Source organism: Trichechus manatus, unplaced genomic scaffold (assembly GCF_000243295.1).
Source record: "Trichechus manatus latirostris isolate Lorelei unplaced genomic scaffold, TriManLat1.0 scaffold00100, whole genome shotgun sequence".
NCBI classification, from domain to species: Eukaryota; Metazoa; Chordata; class Mammalia; order Sirenia; family Trichechidae; genus Trichechus; species Trichechus manatus.
Genome location: NW_004444036.1, coordinates 2164177 through 2191782, shown reverse-complemented (window position 1 = coordinate 2191782; position 27606 = coordinate 2164177). Strand labels below are relative to the sequence as shown.

General features: G+C 38.1%; 1 protein-coding gene across 1 annotated transcript in view; it reads left to right on the top strand.

Moving 5' to 3' along the window:
• The window catches only part of SCML2 (Scm polycomb group protein like 2), an 85914-nt gene that overhangs the window by 47816 nt on the left and 10492 nt on the right, over positions 1-27606 (top strand). Inside the window, exons 6-11 of the mRNA XM_023737252.1 lie at positions 12286-12491; positions 17910-18036; positions 19612-19815; positions 20550-20732; positions 24165-24278; positions 24947-25204. Coding sequence (XP_023593020.1) covers positions 12286-12491; positions 17910-18036; positions 19612-19815; positions 20550-20732; positions 24165-24278; positions 24947-25204 — 1092 coding nt within the window. The remainder of the gene's footprint in view (positions 1-12285; positions 12492-17909; positions 18037-19611; positions 19816-20549; positions 20733-24164; positions 24279-24946; positions 25205-27606) is intronic.

Sequence of the window (27606 nt, the reverse complement as noted above, 5' to 3'; positions counted from 1 at the left end):
TCTTTTGTTATGGGTTTATTTAGTTGTTCTACCTCTGTTTGTGTTAGTTTAGGTAGGTAGTGAGTTTCTAGAAATTTGTCCATTTACTCTAAGTTTTCACATTTGTTAGAGTACAATTTTTAATAGTATTCTGTTATGATTCTTTTAATTTCATTTGGATCTGTTGTGATATCACCCATCTCATTTCTTATCCTGCTCATCTGCTTCCCCTCCTGTTTTTCTTTTGTCAGGTTGACCAGTGGTTTATCAGTTTTGTTGATCTTTTCAAAGAACCAGCTTTTGGTCTTGTTAACTCTTTCAATTGTTTTTCTATTTTCTATTTCATTTAATTCTGCTCTAATTCTTATCATTTCCTTTCTTCTGGGGACTGAGGGTTTCTTTTGCTGCTCTCTTTCTACTTGTTCCAGTTGTAGGGTTAATGTTTTGATTTGGGCCCTTTCTTCTTTTTGGATGTGTGCATTTACTGTTATAAACTGACCTGTGAGCACTGCTTTTGCTGTGTCCCAAAGGTTCTGGTAGGATGTGTTTTCATTCTCGTTTGATTCTATGAATTTCTTTATTACATCCTCAATTTTTTCTATAACCCAGTAGCTTTTGAGCAAGGTGTTGTTCAGTTTCCATGTGTTTGAAAGTTTTTCCTTGCTTTTTCTGTTGTTGATTTCTACTTTTATGGCTTTATGGTCAGAAAAGATGCTTTGTAATATTTCTATGCTTTGGATTTTGTTAAGGCTTGCTTTATGGCCTAATATGTGGTCTATTCTAGAGAATGTTCCATGTGCATTGGAAAAGAAAGTATACTTGGCTGCTGTTGGGTGGAGTGTTTGGTATATGTCCCTGAGATCAAGTTGGCTGATTAGCATTTAGCTCTTCCGTGTCTTTGTTGAGCTTCTTTCTGGATGTTCTTTCCTTCACTGAAAGTGGTATGTTGAAGTCTCCTACTACTGTTGTGGAGCCGCCCTATGTCTCTTTTCAGTGCTGTTAGAGGTTTGTTTTATGTATTTTGGAGCCCTGTCATTGGGTGCGTAAATATTTATTATAGTTACGTCCTCCCGATGTATTGACCCTTTAATCATTATATAGTGTCCTTCCTTATCCGTTGTGGTGGATTTTACTTTAAAGTCTATTTTGCAGAGATTAATATTGCCATTCCTGCTCTTTTTTAAGTGTTGTTTGCTTCATATATTTTTTTTCCATCATTTGAGTTTTAGTTTGTTTGTGTCTTTAACTCTAAGGTGTGTCTCTTGTAGGCAGCTTATAGACGGATCATGTTTTTTTATCCAGTCTGCCACTCTGTCTCTTTATTGGTGCATTTAGTCCATTTAAATTCAGTGTAATTATTGATAGGTATGAGTTTAATGCTGTCATTTTGATGTCTTTTTTTTGTGTGTTGTTGATAGTTTCTTTGTTCCACTTAGTGTTTTTCTGTACTGAGTTGTTTTTCCTTATGTGTTTTATTTTCTTCTTTTTCATCATTGTTGATTTTGTATTTGCTGAGTCTTTATATTTTTCTAAGTTTATACCAGTCTTTTATTTCTTTATATCGCCTTGACTTCCTCCCCATATGAAAAATCTATGTCTACATTTTTTAGTCCCTCTTTTTTGTTTTAATGTCATCTTTTACATACTGACATCTGTTTCTGTATTTTCAGCATTTTACGTTTGATTTATTTTTGTGACTTCCCTGTCTGGGTTGATATCTGGTTGCTGTGTCCTGTTTTCTAGTCTTGGGTTGTTATCTGATGTTTTTGATTTTCTAACTGGAGGACTCCCTTTAGTAGTTCTTGTAGTTTTGGTTTGGTTTTTGCAAATTCTCTAAACTTCTGTTTATCTGGAAATGCTGTAATTTTACCATCATATTTGACAGACAGTTTTGCTGGATATATAATTCTTGGCTGGCAGTTTTTTTCCTTCAAGGCTTTGTATATGTCATCCCATTGCCTTCTTGCCTGCATGGTTTCTGCTGAGTAGTCCGAGCTTATTCTTATTGACTCTCCTGTGTAGATGACTTTTCGTTTATCCCTAGATGGTCTTAAAATTCTCTCTTTATCTTTGGTTTTGGCAAGTTTGATTATAATATGTCTTGGTGACTTTCTTTTGGGATCTGCCTTATGTGAGGTTTGATGAGCATCTTGGATAGATATCAGGGAAGTCTTCTGCCAATAAATCTTCAGCAATTCTCTCTGTATTTTCTGTTATCCCTCCCTGTTCTGGTACTCCAATCACTCATAGGTTATTCCTTTTGATAGAATCCCACATAATTCTTAGGGTTTCTTCATTTTTTTAAGTCCTTTTATCAGATTTTTCCTCAAATAAGTTAGTGTCAAATACTGTCTTCAGTCTCACTAATTCTGACCTCCATTGCCTCAACTCTGCTTCTGTGACTTTCTATGGAGTTGTCTAATTCTGAAATTTTATTGTTAATCTCCTGGATTTCTGATTGTTGTCTCTCTGTGGATTCTTGCAGCCTGTTAAATTTGTCAGTATGCTCTTCAATGTTTTTAAGTTCCTCTATTGTGTGTTCTGCATTTTACTTAATTTCTTTCCTGAAATCTTGAAGAGTTCTGTATGTTAATCTTTTGTGTTCTGCCTCTGGTAATTCCAAGAAATTTTCTTTGTCCGGAACATTTCTAGATTCTTTATTTTGGGAGCTTTCTGAAGCCATCATGATCTGTCTGTTTGTGTGATTTGATATTGACTGTTGTCTTCGAGCCATCAGTAAGTTACTATATTTATTTATTTTATGTTTGCTTATTATGTCTTAGCTCCTTGTTTTGTTTTGGTATGCCCAAATAGGCTGCTCTTGTGAGCTATCTGAGTCACTAGCGCCCCTGAAGCTCCAGTGTCCTGCTACCAGGTGGCCAGACCTGTCACTAAGTAGGTGAGCTCAGGAGTCTGCCCACTCCTCCTGTAGGGTAGGGATTCAGGTCAGGTGTCCACGTAGTCAGCCAGCAAGTGTGTGGTACAGGCTCTCACCTACAGTTCTAGACAGGCATGGGTGATTGGTGTAGGCACAGGTATCCGGCTACAGTGGGGGGGCACAGGCTGAGCAAGGCAGGGGGCCGACAGCCACCCTCGAGTGTCTAGTAGGAAAGTGTGTCCCTGTTCCCTAAAGCACATAGATGGGTGGGTTTTGCAGCTGGATTATGAGCACCCACTGCTGTTGGCTGTAAGGACTGGGGAGCACCTCTTATTCTTAGGCCCCTGTTGCAGGTGGCTAGGCAGCGTGGGTGGAGCCACCAGTCCTCAGGCCCCTGATGTGGGTAGGTGAAGACCCTGCTTAATGGGGAGAGTAGTGTCAAATGTCATGAAACTACACCTTCACAGCTGAAACAGTTGAAGTTAGACTTCACGTATATACCCTGTTTTACTGCGGTAATGAGGGCCTATGCTATTGAAATGGGCCCACACAAGTCTATGCAGGTGGAAAGGTACTCAAAGTCCATGGATCCCTTATGCCTGTACCTAGGCAAAGGAGGTGTTCCTACCTTGAATTCCTGGTTTAGGGGAGCCGGCAGATTATTTTTTCCCCTGTTAATTTGTTCACTCTCCAAGGCCGGGAGAATGGCTCCTGGCGTGTGATGGGTCCTACTTCCAGCCCAGGGGACTTGGTAATCGCTGAAGCTGATCCTGGACCCTGTGCAGAGCAGGGAGTGGGTAGGTAAATGGGAGAGAGGTTTTTCCCTAAGGGGGGTGTTTTTGATCTGCGCAGTAGGCCAGAAAGAAGAACTTATCTTTTGCTGATTGAGGGCTGCTTCTCACTGGTTCTGGATGGCTAAGTAGAGTCTGCCACTGAGTCTCCCCTGTGTGGAAAACGCTTCCCGAGCACTGCTGCTTGCCCACCTCATGGCTCACCCCCAAGCTGATCTAGGCTGAAGGACTCCGGTTCCCACTGAATCAGGTCTGGCAACTCCTCATTGCTTCCGAACCGTCTCTCCCTCCCCCTGCCACTCAGTCCAATTCTTCAACTTTGCCTTTGATGTTCAGGGCCCCTAGATTGTCATATATAATCAATTCAGTTCTTTTTTGGGGTCTTTGTTGTAAGAGGGTCCACCGGAAGCGTCTGATGACTCTGCTATTTTGGCCCCGCCAATTCAATATTTTTTGACAACACCATAATTCAAATGTATCAGTTCTTCGTTAGTCTTCCTTATTCATTGTCCAGCTTTGTGTGTGTGTGTGCTTTAGGTGAAAGTTTATAGAGCAAATTAGTTTCGCATTCAAAAATTTATACACAGATTCTTTTGTAAGATTGGTTTCAAGCCCTACAATGTGTCAGCACTCTCCCCCTTTCCACGCCAAGTTCCCTGTTGCCATTTGTCCAGTTTTCCTTTCCGTTCCTGCCTTCTTGTCTTTGCTTTTGGGCAGGTGTTGCCCATTTGGTTTCATATATTTGATCTAAGAAGCGTGTTCCTCATGTGTATTATTGTTTGTTTTATAGGCCTGTCTAATCTTTGGTTGCAAGGTGAACTTTGGGAGTGGTTTCACTTCTGAGTTAGAAGGGAGTCAGTGGTGCGTAGTCTTGAGGGTTCCTCCAGTCTGTGTCAGACCAGTAAGTCTAGTCTTTGTTGTGAATTTTCATTTTGTTCTACATTTTTCTCCTGCTCTGTCCAGGACCTTCTATTTTGATTCTTGTCAGAGTGGTCGGTGGTGTTAGCCGGGCGCCATCTAGTTCTTCTGGGCCAGGGTGGTGGAGGCTGTAGGTCATGTGATCCATTCTTCCTTTGGACTAATATCTTCCTTGTGTCTTTGGTTTTCTTCATTCTCCTTTGCTGCAGATGGGATGGGACCAACAGATGTATCTTAGATGGCTTCTCACAAGCTTTTAAGACCCTAGATGCTACTCATCAAAGTAGATGTAGAACATTTTCTTCATGAACTATGTTATGCCAGATGACCTAGATGTCCCCCAAGACAATGGTCCCCAGTGCTCACCCCCAATACCTTGGGTCCCTCAAGGTATTTTGATTGTGTCTAGGAAGCTTCTATGACTGTGCCCCCTTTGTGCTCTATTATATATATGCATATACCTACGGTATATATAAATATGTATATAGAAATATCCACAGCCTAACTTATATATGTACGTGGGTATACTCCTATACACCCTCCTTCAGCATACATATTTGCCTATGTATCTGCTTGTAAGTTATTATTTGTTTTTACTCTTGATGTAGGGTTGTATGTGCTATTGTATTTACTGTAGTTGCCTCTTTGTTTTGTTTTTCCTTGTGTTCCTCTAAGGATCTTCTTTTGCATTGGTCAAGTGCTGACTTCCTCTATATTGTGTATTGTCTTTCCCTTCACCAAAGTTAACACTTGTCTACTATCTAGTTAGTGATTTCCCCTCCCCACCTCTCCCCTCCCTCATAACCATCAAAGATTGTTTCTTTTTGTGTGTAAACCTTTTCTTGAGTTTTTGTAATAGCTATCTCAAACAATATTTGTCCTTTTGTGATAGACTTATTTCACTCAACATAATGGCCTCCAGATTCATCTATGTTGTGAGATGGCTCGTGGATTCATCATTGTTCTCTATTGTTGCATAGTATTCCATAGCGTGTATGTACCATAATTTGTTTATCCATTCATCTGCTGATAGGCACTTAGATTGTTTCCATCTTTTTGCTGTTGTGAATAATGCTGCAATGAACATGGGTGTGTATATGTCTATTCTCATTGTTCAGCTTTTGCATGCATATAAGGCAATTGAAAGCACTATTACTTGGGCCAGGTGCACCTTAGTCCTAAAAGTGACCTCTTTGCTTTTCAACACTTTAAAGAGGTCTTTTGCAGTAGATTTGCTCAATGCAATGAGTCATTTGATGTCTTGATTGCTGCTTCCGTGAGCATTGATTATGAATCCAAGTAAAATGAAATCCTTAACAAGTTCAGTATTTTCTCCATTTATCATGATGTTGCTTATTGATCCAGTTATGAGGATTTTTGTTTTCTTTATGTTGAGGTGTAATCCATATTGAAGGCTGTAGTCTTCCCTGAAGAAAGACATCATGCTTGGTAAAGTAGAGTATCAGTGAAAAAGAGGAAGACCCTCAACGAGATAGATTGACATAGTAGCTGCAACAATGGGGTCAAACATAGCAACGATTGTGAGGATGGCGCAGGACCAGGCAGCATTTAGTTTTGTTGTACATAGGGTCACCATGAGTGCGAACCATCTAGAAGGCATCTGACAACAACAAGTGGTGGGTGTGAAGTGGTTCCTCATTGTGGGTTTGATTCACATTCCTTCCTTCCTTTTTAAATGGAATATATTGTATAAGTTAGTTTTTAAGTTGGTTGATTAGCAATTGAAGTACATTTTTGCCAAGAAAACTGTAAAATATTGTCATCAAGCCATGGTATTCTATTTAATGCATGAATTGTTTCTATGGGAATATAAGATCAGAGATAAAACTCGAATATTCAACATTCATTCCTTCAACAAACATTTACTAGACGCTCTTATGTGGCAGGCCCTAGACCAGGTGTTAGGGATATAACAATGGAACTTACATGATTCCTTCCCTAAGGGAACTCAAAGTGTTTGGTCAGAGATATACAAGTAAAGATAAGATGCTATAAGACTTACAACAGTAGAGATAAACACAGTATGTGCACTGTGTGAGCATCAAGGGTCCTATGTTTGACTGCCTGGGGAGCTTAGTGCTAGAATTTTACAGTTGTTGAATAGAGTGTGTACCATGTGCTACATGCAAAAGTTAAATAATTTGCCCAGGATCTCATAGTTATTAGCCGAGGGAGAAAAGAGATGGATTTGAACTTAATTAATTTGGAACCAGTGTTCCTACTCTAGATAGTGAGAAGCACGGGAAGGAATAGATGTAAGTAAAGAGCAGTTGGTACCAGTGCTTCTTGTCCATCTGATCTTTATCCTGCCTCTTCCCAGAAACTTCTTAGTCCTGAGCTGGCTTCTGGTTTCCAAATGCCTACTCTGATAAGTAACAGGAACGTGTTTCCCTGTTTCCTTTTCCGCTGTTAACTACCCTTTGCGGTTTCCTTCAAGAGTTTCTCAGCCTATTTGAGGTTTTCTAAAAGGATTTTTATTGCTGAAAATGAGGAAATGGACATGTGTTTAAAAGACTCTCACTATACTTATGGAAAGGTAAAGTCATTTTTATGTGACAGTAACAGCCCTTGGGTATTCAAAAGGCTAGTTTCAGAGGAAAAGGAAACTTTGGTTGTTGTTGTTAGGTGCTGTTGAGTCATCTGGACTTATAGCGACCCTGTGTACTACAGAACGAAACACTGCCCAGTCCTGTGTCATCCTCATGATCGTTGTTATGCTTGAGCCCATTCTTGCAGCCACTGTATCAATCCATCTCATTGAGAGTCTTCCTCGTTTTTGCTGACCCTCTACTTTACCAAGCATGATGTCATTCTCCAGGGACTGGTCCCTCCTGATAACATGTCCAAAGTATGTGAGACAAAGTCTCGCCATCCTTGCTTCTGAGGAACATTCTGGCTGTACTTCTTCCAAGATAGATTTGTTCATCCTTCTGGCAGTCCATGGTATATTCAGTATTCTTCACCAACACCACAATTCAAAGGCTTCAGTTCCTCGTCGGTCTTCCCTTATTCATTGTCCAGCTTTCACATGCATATCAGGCGATTGAAAACGCCATGGCTTGGGTTAGGAGCACCTTAGTCCTTTTTAACACTTTAAAGAGGTCTTTGGTTGTTATGAACATTTAATTCTTGAAGTAAGATTGGGCTTTTGGGATGAGATGGGTGACACCTCTGATACAGTGGAGGTGGGGGAGAAGAAATGGGGCAGTGTCTGGGGACATCAGTCAAGGGTACCAGTGCTATTGTGTGGCATGACAACAGGGGTGAATGGAGGAAACTCAGAGGGTTTACACCTGACTCTACCACCTCCTTGCCCTTATTGCTGCCCAGATTATGACAGCCTGTTCAGATTATGACAGCCTGAACTCTGTGGGACAGGAAGCAAAGTTCCAAGCAGAAACATTGAGCGGGACAGCTGAGTTTCTCTGAACACCAGGCCTCGAGGTTAGATAGTTTAGGTGTAACTATCCCTGTCTATATCTTTTTTTTAAGATTGTTGTGAAAAAAATCCTGCCTATATCTTTATGTTTTTTCTAAATTGAGGTTTATTTTGTTTCTTTGGTTTTCTAGTTATCAGTATGAAAGATCCTTAGTATAGATGAAAGTTTTATTGTACATGCAGTTTTAAGAATAAAGAGAGATGTCTTGAAAAGAATTTCTAAACCTGGAAAAGAGTCCAAAGCCATATACAAGTGGTAGATTTTTTTTAACTCGGTTCTAGTTTCTCCAAACTGTATCTTGCGCTTCTGTTTTTTGGCTGTTGAGATTTTGATTTTATTTAAATCTGGCCCCAAGTTCTTAGTGTCTGTTTCTATGGTAAATTCTGCCCTTGTCATCATATGGTTACATATATACCTTTCAATCTATTTCAGGGAAAGGAAATTATATATCTAGCTACTTAAGGAATAGGAATTTTATGTATGAACAAATACACAAACCAAAAAAACCGAACCAAACTCGTTGCTGTCAAGTCGATTCTGACTCATAGCGACCATATAGGACAGAGTAGAGCTGCCCCATAGGGTTTCCAAGGAGTGCCTGGTGGATTCAAACTACCGACCTTTTGGTTAGCAGCCGTAGCTCTTAACCTCTACGCCACCAGGGTTTCCAATACACAAGCACATACATGAAATATGAACTATATGACAGGGACTGTGTTTGTTTTTTTTTCAAATTTCCTAAATTGCCTAGACTAGTAAAAAGAGCGCAGTAAATGTATGCTCACTACATTTGGTATTAACTAAATGGTGAATGGAAAATCTGGAGAACAGTAAGCAACCATACTTCTACTAAGTCTTTTTGGCTCAAAAGCAAGCTACATATTAATTTATATCTCTTATCCATTTCAATTCTTCTTGAAATCATCCATGTATAACCTAATCCAGCACATATATAACAGTAACTGGAAATAGGTGGTTGCTCTTAATTTCTAAGTGTATTTTCTTTTCTGTGGTAATTGTATGTGCTAATGTCTTTTCACAGTTCATAGAAGGCAAGCACTATCTTTCAGCAATAAAGCCACCTGCATGTGTCAGCAGAAATGTATATTTAATAAGCTACTATTTGGAAATAAATATTCAATAAGGTGAAATTTTCAAGCTTGAAAAGTTTTACCAGCGTGTTATCTGTACTTGTTAATGTTTTCCCTTTAAAAGCATGTCTCCACATCTGCTTTTAAAGACCCCAAGACTCCCTCTGTCAGAGAGAACTTATTGACTAGTGCGCCATTCACATAGGAGTTCATGTTGTTGACCTTTTTTTTTTTTTTAGCGTGTACAACTGGACTCAGAGGAGTGAATTTGATACCCTTTTTTGTTAAAAGACAGAAAGGAGGGTGGCATAATTGGAAAAGCAAAAGTGATTAAATCCCGCGGAGAGAGAGGAGATGATTGAAATTGTTTGTCCCAGAGGAACCAAAGAAGATGAGTGTTAGGGCATAAGTAAAAGGAGGTTAGACTTAGAAAAGTAGATACAAGAGGAAAAGATGAGAATGATTAAAAATAAAAGTATTGTAAGACAGAGAAGTGGGATGGTTAAGGTCACTCCCAAAAGATAGCCTTTAATCTTCTCATAAAGTAGAAGGTGGGGTTAGCTGTTAAATGGAATAGAGTGGAGGGAGTGGGAACTTTAACAGAGAAAAAAGTTCTGCCACAGAAACATACTTGGAAATCAGTGAGTCAGAGCAGCGACACCCCAGTTGAGGTCATTGTGGGTTTTATAGAGACGAGTAGTATCCTAATGTTCTATAGCAGCTGGAGCCCTGATGGTGCAGTGATTAAGAGCTACGGCGTGCTATAGCTGCTAACCAAAAGGTTGGCAGTTCAAATCTACCAGCCACTCCTTGGAAACCCTATGGGGCAGTTCTACTCTGTCCTATAGGGTCGCTATGAGTCGGAATCAACTTGAGGGCAACAGGTTTGGTTTTGGTTTGATTCTATAGCAGGGGATGGCAAACTATAGCTTGAGGGCCACATTCAACCCATGCCCAATTTTTGTATAACCCATGAGATAAGAATAGTTTTTATATTTTTAAAGGATTATTAAAAAAAAAAAAAAGCAAACAAATAAAGAAGATTATGGGACAGAGACCATATATGGCCTGCAAAGCCTAAAATATTTATTGTCTGGCCTGGCATAGAAAAAATTTGCTGACATTTATTCTGTAGCCCAGGACCACATGACAGTGTGACTTGGAGGTGGGAGCTTACATGTTTGATATGGTCAAAGATCAAGGAATGATAAAGGAAAGGATACTAGTTAGGGGGGTAATGGTGGAGGTGGACAGTTGGATACAGATTGAGTTGGGAATTTAAGTAAAGCCAGAAGAAAGCTAATGGATTGGATGAAAATGGAGGGTGCTTGTGGCTAGATATCATGATGAGAACGAAAAGCGTGATCAGTTGATACAAAGCAAAGATGACTGGTAAGTAAATCGGAGGTAGAGAAAGGGGGCAGAGTTGGTTATCTTGGAGATAGAGGAGTCCTGGAAATTGCCAAGTATAACAATTTTAGGGAGTGTCTGAAATCTCCGATGATGAGGTCAGGATGTTGAATTGAAGCATCAGCAATGTGGATGGTGTCTTAGTCACCTAGTGCTGCCGTAACAGAAATACCACAAGTGGATGGCTTTAACAAAGAGAAATGTATGTTCTCACAGTCTAGTAGGCTAGAAGCCCAAATTCAGGGCATCAGCTCCAGGGGAAGGCTTTCTCTCTCTGTCGGCTCTGGAGAAAAGTTCGTTGTTCGCAGTCTTCCCCTGGTCAAGGAGCTTCTCAGGTGCAGGGACCCCAGGTCCAAAGGACGCGCTCTGCTTCCGGTGCTGCTTTCTTGGTGGTATGAGGTCCCCAACTCTCTACTTGCTTCCCTTTCCTTTTATCTCTTGTAAGATAAAAGGTGGTGCAGCCCACACCCCAGGGAGAAACGCCCTTTACATTGGATCAGGGATATGACCTTAGTAAAGGGGGATGGTACAATCCCACCCTAATCCTCTTTAACATAAAATTACAATCACAAAATGGAGAACAACCACACAATACTGGGAATCATGGCCTAGCCAAATTGATACACACATTTTTTGGGGGATGTAATTCAATCCATGACAGATGGTTAAATTCTTGAAGATGATGACAGGGAGATTGTGTAAGAAGAAATAATGTGAGTTAGGTTACCTGAGTTATTTAAGAGTAGAAGTGAGCCTGAAGTGTGGGGTAGATAATGGTAATGAGGTAAGAAAACTTAGACTAGTGTAAGTAGGTAAATTATTACAGATAAGGGGGAAAGTGATGGTGGCAGTTAAGTGTCCTCAGTTTGCCCTGGCAGCTGAGGGTAGGCTGTTCCTCCTCTTGGCTTGTTAAACTGTAGAAGGTGGATAAGAAGGCTGCAGAGAGTTTGGGAAGAGCAAAGCAGTAGGTTGGTTTCAAGTTGTAAAATGAAGCCTTCAAAATAAAGTTAGTTGATTTTTGCATAGATGTATAAATAAAAATATCTCTTTTTACGTAACTGTGAACATAGACAAAAGCAACCTGGCTGGTAACCTTCATTTGAAATATTGAAACTGTCTGGATTGGACTACTTGGTAACTAGTATAAACAAATCACTTGAGTGTGATAGTGGTCTTCTCATGACAGCATTAATGTCGAGTCTATATTATAGTATATGCATCTTTGTTATTAGACATACCTATAGGAACTTAGTATTTTAGCCATTAAAAATCAAGAGCAGGGAATTCCCCTGGCCTTTGAAAAGATGGAACAGGAGCTCTAAGTGGTTGCTTCACTATGTTTTTCGAGACTGATGGGTAAAACGATTTCTGAATATGGCATAATTGGATAGTGTTTTCTGAAGGAAAGATTCTTTTCTGTGCTAAGGATTAAAAATATGGGAAGCAGCCAAAAGGTGAACTGCTAAAAATTTTTACTGCGCTAGGCTTGAAGTTATTGGTTCTTCTTATAATTTTTACATTCTTCTTTGAATGATGCGGTATTGTTATTTTTTTTTTTTTTTTTTGGAAAATTGGACTTTTCCTGATAATATGAAATCTTAAAACACCTAAAACTTCATTTTAAATGGTACCTTTATTTTAAGTGGTTTTCAGTGAATAACCTTTGGGAGTGTTTTTAGAGTGACTTAAACTTCTTTTGAGTCATGAATTCATGTTAATTGTGTGTGTGTGTGTGTATTCTGTTTCTTTCCCCTCAGTTTCCAATACAAAGAGTATAGCAAAAACACAATCTTCCCCTTCCAAAGTGACCCGACGTTCAATGCAGCCTCCACAGAAAACTGAACAAATCTTACCAACACAGCAGCTCAAGAAATCAGGTCGGACTAAACCACCTGGACAGACTTCAGTCCCCAAGAAGGGCAGTTCTCTTAAAAATAACACATCAAAGAAAAAAGGCCAAAAGGTTAGTTGTATCTCCTACTCTCTGATTTGTGTTTTAGGTCTGTGTAGTGCCTTATTTGTAACACACAGTTTAGGAATTTAGTAAGAGTATGATGAGGCCCTTTAGAAATGTACTAAATAGTGTATGAGGCTCTTTATGTCCTCACATATCCATTGAGATTGGTATTTCTTTTTGAGTAAACTTAAAGCTTTTAATAGTATTTGACTTATTTGAAACCACATTGAAAGTACTGCATGGGTATTTTTGTGTTCAGGTGGTGTATTTAAAACTCAGTATACTTTAAAGATCAATGTGAAGTGAATTTTACTATATGTAAATTATACCTCAATAAACCAAGGGAGGAATCAATAAGATAAATTTGGTAATGCTGGAGTCAGATCCTATCTCACTGATTCCTCCAAAGAAAACAATTCTAAAACCTGGAAATAATACAAAAAACAGCTACCCAAAGACAGTGGAGAGTGAACAGAAGAAGACAGACTTTGGTAAGAGTACATACTCAGAGGAGGGCTGTTATATGAAATGAGTTTCCATTTTTGTAGCTTTTAGCCTTGGGTCAGGTGTACTTCATATAGCCTGCGAGTCATCAGGAGTATTGGTGGAAAAATTAGTCTGTTTGGCTGGGGGAAACCAGAACACTGAAGCCAGGAAAACTGTGGCTGCTGAAGAGAATGGGGGTGGGTGGGGGTAGATATGATCTTAAAAGGGAGAGAGCCAGAGGGGATCCCCAAATTCTGTCTTCGAACATCTCTGACAGACCCCTGATCCAAGCATGCATGGGACACACACTGATTTAGGTAAAGACAAAAAAATCTCGACTGAGGCTAGAGCTATGCCCAAGATCAGAATCTGAAGTTCAACCAAGATAATTACATGCTAAAACAAAAGAAATAACACTCATCAGAGAAAAATAACAGAACCCAGAATCTCCACAAATTAACATTCATAATGTCTGGGATTGTTGTTGTTAGGTGCCGTGGAGTTGGTTCTGACTCTTAGCAACCCTATGTACACAATCCAAAATTACCTGACCCACAAAGACATAGTAAAATGAAACACGTTCTTGAGAGAATATAAAATCAACTGAGACGGACCCTGAGATGATCTAGATGTTGGACCTTAGCAAATAAGGATTTTAAAGTGGCTGTTAAAACTGTCCTCAATGATTCAAAATATATATATAAGAGATAGGCCATTTTAGCAGAGAAACAGAAAGGATAAAAAATGAAATGGAAATTCAGGAACCGAAAAGTGTTAATATCTGAAGCAAAAAAATTCATTGAACAGAATTAATTGACTGGAGGTGACCGAGGAAAGAGTAAATGAACCTGAGGATAGAAGAATAGAAATTACCCAATGTGAAAAACTGAAACCAAAAAAAAAAAAAAGATTGACAAAAAAATTGGGGAAGAAAATGAACAGAGGCTCAGAGACCTTTTAGGTAACACTAAAGGTCTTACCTACGTAACTGGAGTCCCAGAAGGAAAGGAAAGAAGGAACGGAGTAGAAAAAAATATTCAAAGAAATAACGTCTCAAAATTTCCCAGGTTTGATGACAGATAGAAATACACAGATACAAAATAACCAACAACAAACAGAATAAACATGAAGGAGTCTAAACTGAGGCATAGTGTAGTCAAACTTGAAAACGAAGAGAAAGTGCAAATCTTGAAAGCAGCAGTGTAAAAGTGAAAAAGTACATGCAGAAAAACTATGATATGATTAATGACTGACTTTCATCAAAAACCACGGATAGTCTAAGAGAATGAAACAGCATCATTAAAATACTGAAAGAAAAGAAATTGTCAACCCCAAATTCTATATCCAGCAGCAATATTCTTCAAGAATGAAGATGAACTGAAGACATTTTCAGGTAAAAGCATGCTGAGAGAATTCATCACTGGTAGATAAGCACTACAAGAAATGCTAAAAAGGAAGTTCATCAGGCCAAAGGGAAATTATACCAGATGGAAACCCAGAAAAAATAGCTTTCAAGGTGGTAAATATCTGGGTAAATGTAAATGACTTTCATTTTTGCTTTTTTCCTTTTAATAACAATATGACTATTTAAAGCAATAATTATGACATAGATATAATACAAAAAAACAACTATAGTGTAAAGGCCTGGAGTGAGAGATATTGATCTATATCATTGCAAGTTTTCAACATTTTACATGAGGTAGTACAATACTAACTTTATGTGGACCGTGGAAAGATTAGGATGTACATTGTAATCCCCAGTTTATATTGTTAAAAAAAAAAAAAAATGCTAAGAATTGTAGCTAAAAAGCCAATAGGAAAATTAAAATGAAATTCTAAAGACAGGAAGGGAGGTCTAATAGAGGAACAAAACCCAGAGGAGACAATAGAAAAAATAATAATAAAATGGTAGACTCAGACCCAAATATATCAATAAGTACATTAAAAGTAGCAGACTAAACTCTCCAATTAAAAGGCAGAGGTTATCAAAATGGATAATAAAAGAAAACCCAAATAATGCTGTCTACAAGAGATGCACTCTAAATATAAAGGCATGTTCTTGTTGTTGTTAGGTGCCATCAAGTGTGTTCCGACTCATAGCAACCATGTACAACAGAACGAAATACTGAAGGCATTGGCAAAAAAACAAGGCTCCAGGAGTGGACGGAATACCAACTTAGATGTTTCAACAAACGGATGCAGCACTGGAAGTACTCACTCATCTATGCCAAGAAATTTGGAAGACAACTACCTGGCCAACGGACTGGAAGAGAACTATATTTACGCCTATTCCCAAGAAAGGTGACCCAACCGAATGCAGAAATTATCGAACAATATCATTAATATGACATGCAAGTAAAATTTTGCTGAAGATCATTCAAAAGCTGCTGCAGCAATATATTAACAGGGAACTGCCAGAAATTCAAGCCGGATTCAGAAGAGGACATGGAACCAGGGATATCATCGCTGATGTCAGATGGATCCTGGCTGAAAGCAGAGAATACCAGAAAGGTGTTTACCTGTGTTTTATTGACTGTGCAAAGGCATTTGACTGTGTGGATCATAACAAATTATGGATAACACTGCAAAGAATGGGAATTCCAGAACACTTGATTGTGTTCATGAGGAACCTTGTACATAGATCAAGAGGCAGTCATTCGAACAGAACAAGGGGATATTGCATGGTTTAAAGTCAGGAAAGGTGTGCGTCACGGTTATATCCTTTTAGCATACCTATTCAATCTGTATGCTGAGCAAATAATCCGAGAAGCTGGACTATATGAAGAAGAATGGGACATCAGGATTAGAGGAAGACTCATTAATAACCTGCATTATGCCGATGACACAACCTTATAAAGGCATAGATAGATTGAAAATAAATAGGTGAACCTGAATCTTCCTGGATCTGTTGTTGTCGTGTGTGCCGTTGAGTCAGTTCTACCTCATAGGACAGAGTGGAACTGCCCTATAGGGTTTCCAAGGCTGTAATAATTTATGAAAGCAGACTGCCACATCTTTCTCCTGCGGAGGGGCTGGTGGGTTCCAACTGCTGACCTTTTGGTTAGCAGCCGAGTGCTTAACCATTTTGCCAGCAGGTCTTCTTTTCCAGATCTATTGAGGCTGAATTAAATTTCAGCAATATTACTTTAAACACTTCTGAGTTCCGCCAGCTGATATGAATGAACATCTATAACATTGCTGTTTTGTTTCAGCTAATGTTGACAGTATGGAGCAAAATGACAATAGCAGTTTTTGATTAAAAAATAGTTATTTAATACCAGTACTTTTACTTTAAAAGTATTCAAATTTTATAAAACAAAAATCAAAAGTCGATAAAAACGAATACATTCCAAATATAAAGTTATAAGCATTTAAAAAACAAGTAGATTATTCTAATGTAAATTAACAAAATTTTTTGAATTAAAAATAAACTACATAAAATTAAGAAAAGCTAATGATGAAAAATTTTAAGTGAAATAATACTTGATTTTAAATAAAAGTTAAAATGCATTAAGGGTATCATTGATACATATTTAATGCAGATTTTCCAGCTTCTGGAAAAGATCTTTGTGATTAGTTGGTATAATGATGAAGAGGCAACTCCAAATAGTTTCTTTTTTATTCCTTTATTTTCAAATAACTTTAATGCTTATTTGACAACTTTGAAGAGATCTTTCTGAAAGCATTGTTTTTTGGGGGAACAGAGACTGTAATATATTTATATTTTTAATAGCAAGCTGTATGTTTTGTTTCAAAGGAAACATTTCCATTCTCTTTCATCCTCTTTAGCTTTATTATTTCATCATGTGAAGGTGAAGATTCTCGTACAGTTACTTACATCCCTGTTTCAGTGCTGCTGCGTTCATAGTTATTCGGAAAGTCTTTGAACTAGAGTTAACAACTTTTCTTGCAAAAGACTCTTTGCCAACTGTCACTTTGTTCCTCTCCTTAAGAATTATAGAAGTACATTTTCTAAGTAAATGTACCTTTGTTCAATTTGTAATGTTAATGCAGACATATCTTGGTATGTCTCAAGTCAAGGGATTCAAATTTCAGATATTTTAAATACTGAAATAACAAGATTATATCAACCCAATAATTATAATTCAACACTTAAAAATAACACGATTTAGTGGAATACTGTGAACCCAAATGACATTCATTAGTTTAAACAAATAAAGAAAAACAACATTGGATGTTATCCTAATTCTTTCTTTGTCCTGCCTTTTTTAAATGTCCTCTATTATTACTTTTTCTAGGCACAAGAGCCCCTTCTGTGATGTTGGAGAGTTGTGTTTGAAAGTAGCTCCCACAAAACCCCAAGGGTTGGTGTAAAATAAACAAAAACATTAGTGATGCTTAACAGTGCCCAGGAGACATTTGGTTCTTACATGCAATAGGCATAATATTGTATGGACTTCAGTAAACCACTTGTAATTTTGTCAAAATTCTTGTGTATAATATGGAGAAATGCAGGCTAGATACAGTAAAGACTGCTTTCTAAAGACAAGCTTCATCCTCTGCCTTGTTGATTTGTTTTGTCATTGGGTGTTTTGCTCTGGATTAGAGATTACAGATTTTCTTTAGGAGTGAAAAAAAAACCTTGTCATACAGGGAACCTCAAAATGTAAAGCAAGTTTTACAGAATTAACTATTTAGCTTAAAGTGTGATTCCTTAGAGCAGGGGGTAGGGCTGGAAATCCCAGACTTTTGCTCTCTCCCTACTGATCTGGACAGCTTCTAGGCCTCTGAGAACAGTTTGGAAAGTACCGTAGTACATGACACACACAGAGGTGTCAACCCTGAGGACTCCTGATAACTAATAACTCCATGAACCAGTGATGCAAATAATTTTCTGACTTCCTTATCTAGGAATTTTTTTAAGGGTAATGCATACTTGTGTTCCTTTTTTTTGTTTTGTTTTGTTTTTTTAAACAGGAAAAAAGTCTTCCTGCTTTGTGTTCTACATCTGCAGCTTGTGTAAATTTGGTGGCCAGTGACCGTGGCATTCCTCCAAATGATAAGGGTTCCATTCCTGGGACATCTAAAATAGTGATGTCTACAGGTAAATTAGTATTTTTAAAAGACTAAAATTACTAATCTTTTATTCTGTGTTATTTTCAGTGTCTCTGAGATCCTGGAAATAAAATAAGAGGAAAGAAAAAGGATAATAGTAAACATTTTTATTAGTATTTTTTATATTAAGGTATTTTTAAATTATGATTGTTCAAGTTGATATTTAAAGATCAACAACCTGTTTAAATACACGAGTCATGAAAAGTCAATACCCTTATTTTATCCATTTCAGTAAAATTTATAAAATTTTACATAATTGTCGAATCTATACTTGTTTTCCTCTTATCTCATTTCACAGTTATTTTGTCTTTTTGTATTGCATGCATTTTTAAAGCTACCTCAAACTCTTTTTTAATGCCTTTTAAAAGTATCCTTTTTTGACAGGTCCTTGCCTGGCAAGGGGCATGTGACTTTAAATTGTTCCCTGTGTGAAGAGTATGAAACAACACAGACGCAGACAAATAAATCCCTCTTATTATCCTTTGAATATTTTCCTGTGTTTTAAAGCACGCTCTATGGCTTCCTCTCCTAGGCTTGTATCTCCCTTATTCTCCTCTGTTCCCTGGACGTTTTCCCCAAAATTTTCTTTCCTGACTGAAAGAAATTATACTTTTTTTAAAAAATAAAAATCACTTAAAAGAAAAAAATGACTACTATAACATCTTATTTTGTCAGTTTATTTATTTCTGGTTTTTAATCCATTAGCAGGATAATGCAAAGGAGATAAAACATAGAAATCCTGTTTAGCTTCACTTGTGTCCAGTAGAACTTTGTCCATACTGTCAGCACTACGGTTGAGTCTTGAATGGCTTTTAATAATGTACCCTTGTGTTGTTGCATTGTATGTTGATTTTCTTTTCTCAGTGAAGAAAAATCATTGAAACTTGACATTTGTGTGATTATAGATTAATTGCTTCTATATCATATGTTTTCATTATACTAAGGAAAGAGTTTATTTTTTTTAAATTTCTTCAGTAAACCTCAGCATATATAGAAGAAACACTTTTTCCCCTTAAGATTAATGAAATAAAGTTCTCTGTGTCATTATAACTTACTGTGACATATACTTTAAATTTTTTGGTTACTTTAGAAAATACAATTAAGGTACAATATTGGTGATTTAAAATAAATTCACTCCAAAAGGGAATGTACAAATATGACCAGTTTTGAAAGAAAATTCTCTTAGTGTGTGTACAGTTAAAAGATGAAAATATTGATCTATCTTTATACCATTTTATATAATGTGGGAATGTATGGAAAATTGTTTTGTGATGCTACTGAAACTTGTATAATCAGTTTGGATAAAATTCTAGAAATTTGAGTAAGCATTTTGATTATTTCTTTGTATGTTTAATATCTTTACCCAAATGTGAAAACATTTGTGTGTGTGTATATATATATATATATTTTAGGAAGCAGAAATGATCATTGATAGTAGCTATGATTTAGGTTCTCTTTGAGAGAAGTGGCTAGTAGGACGAAGTAATTGACTGTAGTATTTTCACAAAGTTCTTTTTAACCAATCTCATTGTTTGTTATATCTTTATGCACATTTTCCCCCAAGTCTGTGTCTATGTAAATAAACATGGAAACTCTGGCCCTCACCTGGATCAGAAGAGAATCCAGCAACTGCCCGACCACTTTGGGCCTGGCCCTGTGAATGTTGTGCTCCGGCGGACTGTGCAGGCCTGTGTAGATTGTGCCCTTCAAACTAAGACTGTTTTTGGATTCCTTAAGCCAGATCATCGTGGAGGAGAAGTGATAACTGGTACGCTCATCTAATCCTTTATTAAACTTCTTTTCTGTGTTTGATTTTAGGTGTCGAGAAGGCAAGGACTCTTTAATATGTAGACTATTTTATAATATTTGTATTCTATAAACTATAATATGTTTATTTATATTGATATACTATAATATTTATAATATAATTTTAACATCTTATAATGACTTTTAAACCTGGTTTGGAAAGTTTAGTTTTACTTTCAAAATAAACAAGTAATGCCATAGTAATACTGTAAATTGAGGCAAAGGGTACAGATTTTTCCTTTTACATGCTGTTTTAAGCTCATTATAGACAAAGTACCTTGGCTGATAAATATAATTTGATTTTTATGGAAAACAGACTGATCTATAAGAAGCTTTAAAAATGTTACTCAGGAAGTCATTAAAAGATAGGGTACAGCTGGCTTCCATGATTGTGTGATCAGATATCATAACATTTGTACCCATGGAATGTTTGGAATAGAAGGAAGTGTTATTATAGATCAGTGGGTTTCTGATGTTGTTTACTTTATGAATATTTTAAAATGACAATGCATTTACCAAAACAGGCTGTTGTGTTTGAATGAGAGGAACTTTTATAATTTAAGATTATTCCTTTATGAATTACAAAAACCACAAAGTAGACTTTTAATACATTTCTAAACTTGATGACTTTTTTGATAGTGTTGTATTTCTCATCTTCCTGATTGAGTTTGACATCATCTTTTTCCACCCTAATAGCCTCCTTCGACGGGGAAAATCATTCTATCCAGCTCCCTCCAGTGAACAGCGCATCATTCGCTCTTCGCTTTCTTGAAACCTTCTGCCAGAGCCTGCAGTGTGATAACCTTTTGAGTAGCCAGCCTTTTAGCTCTTACAAGAGTAATACTCATAGCCCTGTGGAGCATGATAGTGATAAATCAGGTGAGAGAAAGTGTAAATTTTATACTGTGCTTCGTTTTATATTGTATTTTATAATTAACTTGAGGATCTTGTTTAATTCAGAGTTCTTCCTTGTGTCTGTCTCACAGTAAGCATTTTAACCACAATGAACTAATTAGAAATTTGTAATATATAGTAATTTTTGTTCATTCAGAAAGAAAAAATAATTTCTTGTTGGATTCATAATGAACTTGAGAATCAAAACCAATAGGTTATGTTTGGTTTCTTTGTGACTAGATCACAGAGCTATATATTTTCTATTAGATTGAAGTATGGCTTTAACATTATTGACCTTTATAATCCTAAGAAGTTAGAGCATTTTTAGCCTAGTGGCTGTAATGATAAAGATTTTTGTTGCAGTCATTGAGAGAGGTGACAAATGAGTGATCTGCTCGTGTTTAACATTTGAGCTATGTCGTGTCTCTTCCACAAGAACCCCAAACTGATGTCTGAATAAGAGGGTGGATGTAGTATAGTCCTGCAGAACCAAAGGCTTCTTTCTTGCTTTGGGTCCCTGAAATAAGAAACCTTTTGGGGGGTTTTTCTAGCAAGTGTTCTTTGAAAGAGGTTTATCCCAGTTCCATGTGATTCCTGAAGATTAACCATAGTCTGCTGATTATGGCAGGGTTGTATGTGAGTCTTCTAAGAGTAGCTGACATTCTCCTCAAGTGTCACAGGCTCATGGTTCCTTGGCCAAGTGCTGCTGATGCTGGGAGTATATAGTACTGTAACAGACTATCTGTTTAAGACCAGGGATTTTAATTCTCATTTCACTCAAGTGTAAAGCTTTGGCATCATCTTCAGTTACTCCTTTTTCTCTGGACTTCCCTGTCACCCACAGCTTTCCCCATTCACAGCTTTCCGCGTAAATCCTATCTCCTCTACTTTACTGAGATCTCTTATCCATTCCCTTGTCTCTATTCATTTGTCACCAACCTGTTTCAGAACCTTATTAACCTCTTCTCTGGTTTAGTCCAACAATTTTCTACCTGGAATCCTCTTTCCAGTTAGTTTCTCCCCTGTAGTATAGCTGCCCAGTGAGTCCTTTTGAAAAAGAAAGGTGTGATGCCATGACATCCTTGCTAAAGTACACATGAAGAGGCTAAACTAACCTGTTGCTGTTGAGTTGATTCCAACTCAGCGACCCTACAGGACAGAGTAGAACCGCCCCATAGGGTTTCCAAGGCTGAAATCTTTATGGGAGCAGATTGCCACAGCTTTCTCCCTCGGAGCGGCTGGTGGGCTCGAATCTTCAACCGTTTGGTTGGCAGCTGAGCACTTAACCACTGCACCACCAAGGCGCCTCATGAAGAAGCTGTGGGATGGAAAGAGCACAGTTGGAGTTTGTCAGACCTCATCTATGCCGAAAGGGCATGAAGTCTGACTCCTAAATTTTAATCCAAGTTCTTCCATTAACTAGCTTTGTGCCTATGGGCAAAGTACCAAACCTCACTGAGTCTCAATTTCCTTATCTGTAAAGTGGGGCTAATAAATACCTCTTGAGTTGTGAGATTGAGAGAAAGTATATGTAGACTCTTGGCCTACGTTATGCCAGCCATGAAATAGGAGCAGTAAAAGGTAGCTGCTGATGATTGTTTTTGATAGATGCCTAGAGATAGGACTGTTCACACAGTCTGGGTTCTGATTCAGGTCATGTAAAGACACCCCAAGAATGGGACTTTTTTCAGTGTGCTGCAAGACAGGTTGAATAGTGACAGTTTTCTGGGGATAAGGCTTTTGAGGAGCACCAGAGCTGTTGTGCCCTGTCCAGTGGCTGCTAGGCTGCTGGTTTTCCTAGCTACTGTAGTTGTGAAGCTGTTGGTTTTCAAGGCTACTGTGAAACTAGGGAGAGGGAGATGATATTAGGGCAAGTTAAAATGCCATAAACCTCACTGTTCTTACCAAGATTTGGCCATTTTTCTTGAATAAACATTCCTTGGATTGTTGCAGGCCTTTAGTTAATTTTCAGAGCAAAGCTGATTTTGACAATTTTTTCCAATGTTTTTGTTGCTTTTATGGAGGAGTGGAGTTTTGGAGGTTCTTAATATGCCATTCTAGACGTGCCGCTCTATGATGCCTTTTACAATATTTTGTAAATTATCTGGCTTTTTCTAGTTAGCACTGCAGGAACATTTTCCTGCCTTAGCTTACTATACTACCCAGAAGCAAAGGTCAAGAATCAATTTCAATTGTATATTTTATGTTTATGTCAGCTCCAGATAGTAGACCATCTACCAACTTTGTAAGCTTTTCATAAAGAAAATATTAGTATATTACAAGTAAAAGATAAGACTTTCTGATCTTGCTAAGATTCTGACATAAACTGCTAGAGAAAACTGTACTTTAGTGCTAGAGTTGTCTGTATCAGTAAATGGATTATGAAAAAGTCAATTATTTCTTTTCCTTAGAATTTAAATAAGCCTTAATTGTAGAAATATTTATCATGCGCTAAAATATGTTTTGCCTGTTGATTTTGTAGGCCATGGGTAAAAAATAAAAAGTGGTTAGAACTCTCCTGAACTCATTCATACAATATCAGTCAGTAACTGGATTGCTGAAAGTTACTCATCAGATGATTTTGAGGGGTCTGCCTGGCCCCCAGCCAAACTTTTGAAGCAGATCAAGTTTGGCTTTAGTGCTTTCTCATTGCAATCTTTCTTCCCTCTTGAGGCCTATTAGACTTTCTTGATTTCTATTTTACCTTATTTGTCCTTTTAGCTGGAGGTTAAACCAAGATACTGGTTGGTACTTAGGGTGTAGTTGATAACTTGAGGTGTCTGCTGTGAGGATCATAGTTTAAAGAAAGGTTCTTTAGGTAGAAATACATTTGGTTGAATGATAAGTAAGCAATAGAATGGTTTTAAGGGTAGCCTTAGGCCAGGATTCTTGTCTACAGAATAGGGTGTCCATTGTACCATATCTTCTCCTTCTCTTAACTTCCCTTGCTCATGGAGCAATTTTCCCATGCCTTTTTAGACATAATGGGTTGCCTGACTGCCTCGTAATGTATTTAGAGAAATTCGATGACCCCAGAATAATGAAGTCTAGACATACTCCTGAAAATGCTTCTAAATCTTGAATATGATGTTATTGAAATATTTAATAAGATGAAATAAAGACATGTTATTCACAAAAGGATAGCGAGAATGGTTGCATAGCTTGAAGAATATAATCAGTGTTACTGAATTGTACATGTAGAAATTGTTGAGATGGTGTATGTTTTGTTATGTGTATTTTCACCATGATAAAAATTTTTAAAAACTTTTTAAAAAATTTAAAATCAAATAATGGGCAGATTGTTAATAAAGTTACAGCAGGTAAATGGTTTAGAGACAGACTGTTTTATGCTGATGACATGAAAATGCTGAAGTATATTAATTAGTTATAACAGACACCTTTATTTTTTAAAAATAGAAAAAGAAGATTTATCAGGAAAGAAAAGCACCAAACGATCGTCTCAGCAACCTCTACCTTATGCTGCTCCTCTCTCTCCTAAGTTCCCCAAAACAAAGATGCTTGCCTCTAAAGGTAAATAGCATTTACATGCCCCCAGTGATTGGGAAGAGAAGTCCCTCTACCACCACCTTCCTGTGCTCTTGGGATGGTGGTGTTGTGGGTAAGGAACTATATTTCCCCAAATCAGTTTGGCCGTTAGGCCACTTTGGCAGCATTTTTGAGCACTTTATTCCCTTCAGAAGTGCATAGCTGTCATTTCTTCTTAGACAGAAAATAATTACAATAACATTTTCCATTCAGCTTTGCAATGCTAAAAGCTTATAGAAAGAGGAATAGAAAAACCTAGCACCTTTCTCTAATGAACATTTAACTGTGCAAGTAGTAAGCAGATGTTAGAAATCAACTGTGTGATCATATTATAACAAATTGTTGTAAAGAATGGGTTCCTAAAAAATGAACGCTTTAGTCAGGTGTTTATAGCGTTGGTGGCAAGACTGGCAAGGAATAGTTGCCATGAGAAATACAGGTGAGGTCATAGAATCATTTTGGACTTCAGAACAGTGCCCATTACTACAAATGCCAAGGAGGGGATGGCCATGTACTTTGTGTTAGAGGTTTGTGATTCAGTATAACGTGAGTTAAGTGAACCATTGTGGGGAATTAGGACTTTTTGACCTCTATTAATAGTGTTTGAGCTGTAAATCTGTTGAAGATAACCACCCTTGTCTTTTTCACTGTAGAAGAACAGTTGACTCCTGAGGAAAATGGCAAGCCCAAAGAAGAAAAGCTTCCTGAAGAATCCAAGAACTCTTCATTAAACTCAGCACACTCTCTGAATCCTGTCTGTAGAAATATTGTAAACATTCATACCTCAAACTCCCGGAATTTTGTACAGCCTGTGCCAGGCACCTCAAGCTCAGCAGTAGTTGGGAACAAATTGTTTGCCAAAAGCAGTCACCATGAAGTTAACAGGATGCAAATGCAGAGGAAAAGTGAAGGTATATTCAAAAATAGTGATTCTCAACCATTGTTCTTGTCTTTCCCCTTGAGGTTTCCACGCCCAACAGCATCTCCCGCGAGTATATCACATTGCAGAAAGTGCCAAAATTGGGGAGGCAGAGTTCTCCCATTCACCTCACTGTCAGGGCCAAGCAATTATGGATGCTCCAGTCCTCATAACGTCTACAGAACTATCTCTGGGCATCTGGATCACCGACCAAGTCTCTATATTCTCAGACCAGTGGTTCTTGATCACTTGTAACTTATCATTTACTTGGGTACAGTCTGGATTCACAAACCTCCCATGACTCTGAGGCCTGGAAGACACACCCCCACCCCCACCCCTTCTTTCTGGTATACTCTCTTGTTTCTCTTGAGACCTTTCCTGACTCCAACCTGTATGTCACTCCCGGACCCCAGCTCTGGCTTCCTGTTGCTGCAACCACCACTTCCCCCATTCTCCTGTCCTCAGTCATTCCCTCAGACTCACCAGGAAGATGTGGCATGTGTAAACAGGGCAGCATCCTGTTGCCATTTGTTAGGCGCTAGAGTAGTCTTCCTTCTGCATAGATCTCCTCCGTCTCATGCCCTTTTAGCATGCAGGGAGAGGTTTGTGGGAATAAATGTTTTGTCCTTTATCTTTAGATAGGCATCTAGGCAAAGCTGAAGAGTGAAGGAAGTGGGAACCAAGTGACTCCCTTGCCTTTCATCATGAATATTATCTATGGGCAATCATACCCCATACACACTGTAACACATTTAATGTTATCACCCTCCGTCCTCTGCTCCCCATGGAGATTGTTTCTGCTTTTAGAGTGACATTGTTTGCACAGATTCAGAGGATAGATGTTTATTCCACAAAGGAGTAGTGTACCCTGAATGTTAAATATTTTCACGAAGTATGAGCTGTTGAAGTCAGGCCTTCTCAGTAAAAGGCTTTAGAACGTTACCACTGCTGATCATTCCAAATCGGTGCCTAACACCACCATGCTAAAGCAGCCTGTATTTGGGCTTGAAAAGGTTAGCTTCTGTTCTTCCTAGGAACAGAAAGGCTAATAGTAATGATATTTCATCATCACTACCACCATCATCATCATCTTACAGTATCTACCAGACACATAATATTCTATATAGCTTTATACATTAAATCTTTACAGCAGTTCCTTGAGATATAGGTACTGGTAAACATTTTTGGTGAGAAATCTGAGAAGTCACTTGGTCAGAGTCCCCTAGCTAGAAAGTACATGGGCCAATCTTTGAACCTAGGCAATCTGGCTCCAGAGCCATACTCTTAACCACTGTGCTGCCTACATCTCCAGAGAATAGGTAAGCATTTCACTTGGAAACTGTCTCAAGATGTCATTAGTATTGTTTTCTTTGAGATACTGGAGCTGTGACTTAAAGCTGAGCCCACCCATGTTAGCCAATGATGCTCACGCCTCTGCCCCACAACCTCCTGCCCTGCCTCATAATTTTAATGACATTGTTCAGGGTAAAATCACTTTCATTCTATTTATTTCAGAAATACTTAATTGATATCCCAGTGTATCTAAGAAAAAGCATTTCAGGAGAAAAACATGACTGGACTTTGATTTTTCACATAGATTTGCTTCATGTAATTATTCGAATAACAGTAATCTCACATTTGCAACCTTCTCTGATTGTTTTGAACTATGGACCCAAGTAAATTATTTTTGCATAATAGACTAAAAATAGAAATATATAAAATTACAATTTTACACTAGGAATCATACCTTTACATCAGGGCTTCGAAGCAGTTATTCTTGGTTCAGTCATGGCCAAGGAAGCAAAACGGGGACAGACCCGAATTTTTTAAAAATTAGAGTGAACCAGAACAGGAAAAATTATGGGCTGGAGCCCTGCTAGAAGCCTAATCTCCTTCATAGAAAACAAGGGTAGCATACACGTTGCATAGCAACCAAATCTCTGGCGCCTCGGATTTTAAGCAGAGTCGGAAAAAGCAGTGCCTCGCTCAGAGATGGTGGCCAACTGGCTGCTTTGAATGTGTGTCACTCTCCACAGTCCCACCAGCAATCCAATCTCATGCATCAGGCTCCCTAAACGGCTCACTACGTGTCTTCCGAGTCCCCCATTGCAGGGCTTTGACCCATTTTTTTTTTCCCATACAAAAATTTATACATACATTGTTATGTGACTCTAATTGTTCTCCCCATACTGTGACAGCACACTTCTCCTTTCCACCCCTGATTCCCCATATCTATTCAACCAGCTCTTAACCCTCTCCGTCTTCCCGTCTCACCTCTGGAGAGACACTACCCGTTTACTCTCTCGTATCTACTTGAGCTAAGAGGCACACTCCTCACAAGTATCAATTTATGTCCCACAGTCCAGTGAAATCCCTGTCTGAAGAGTTGGCCTC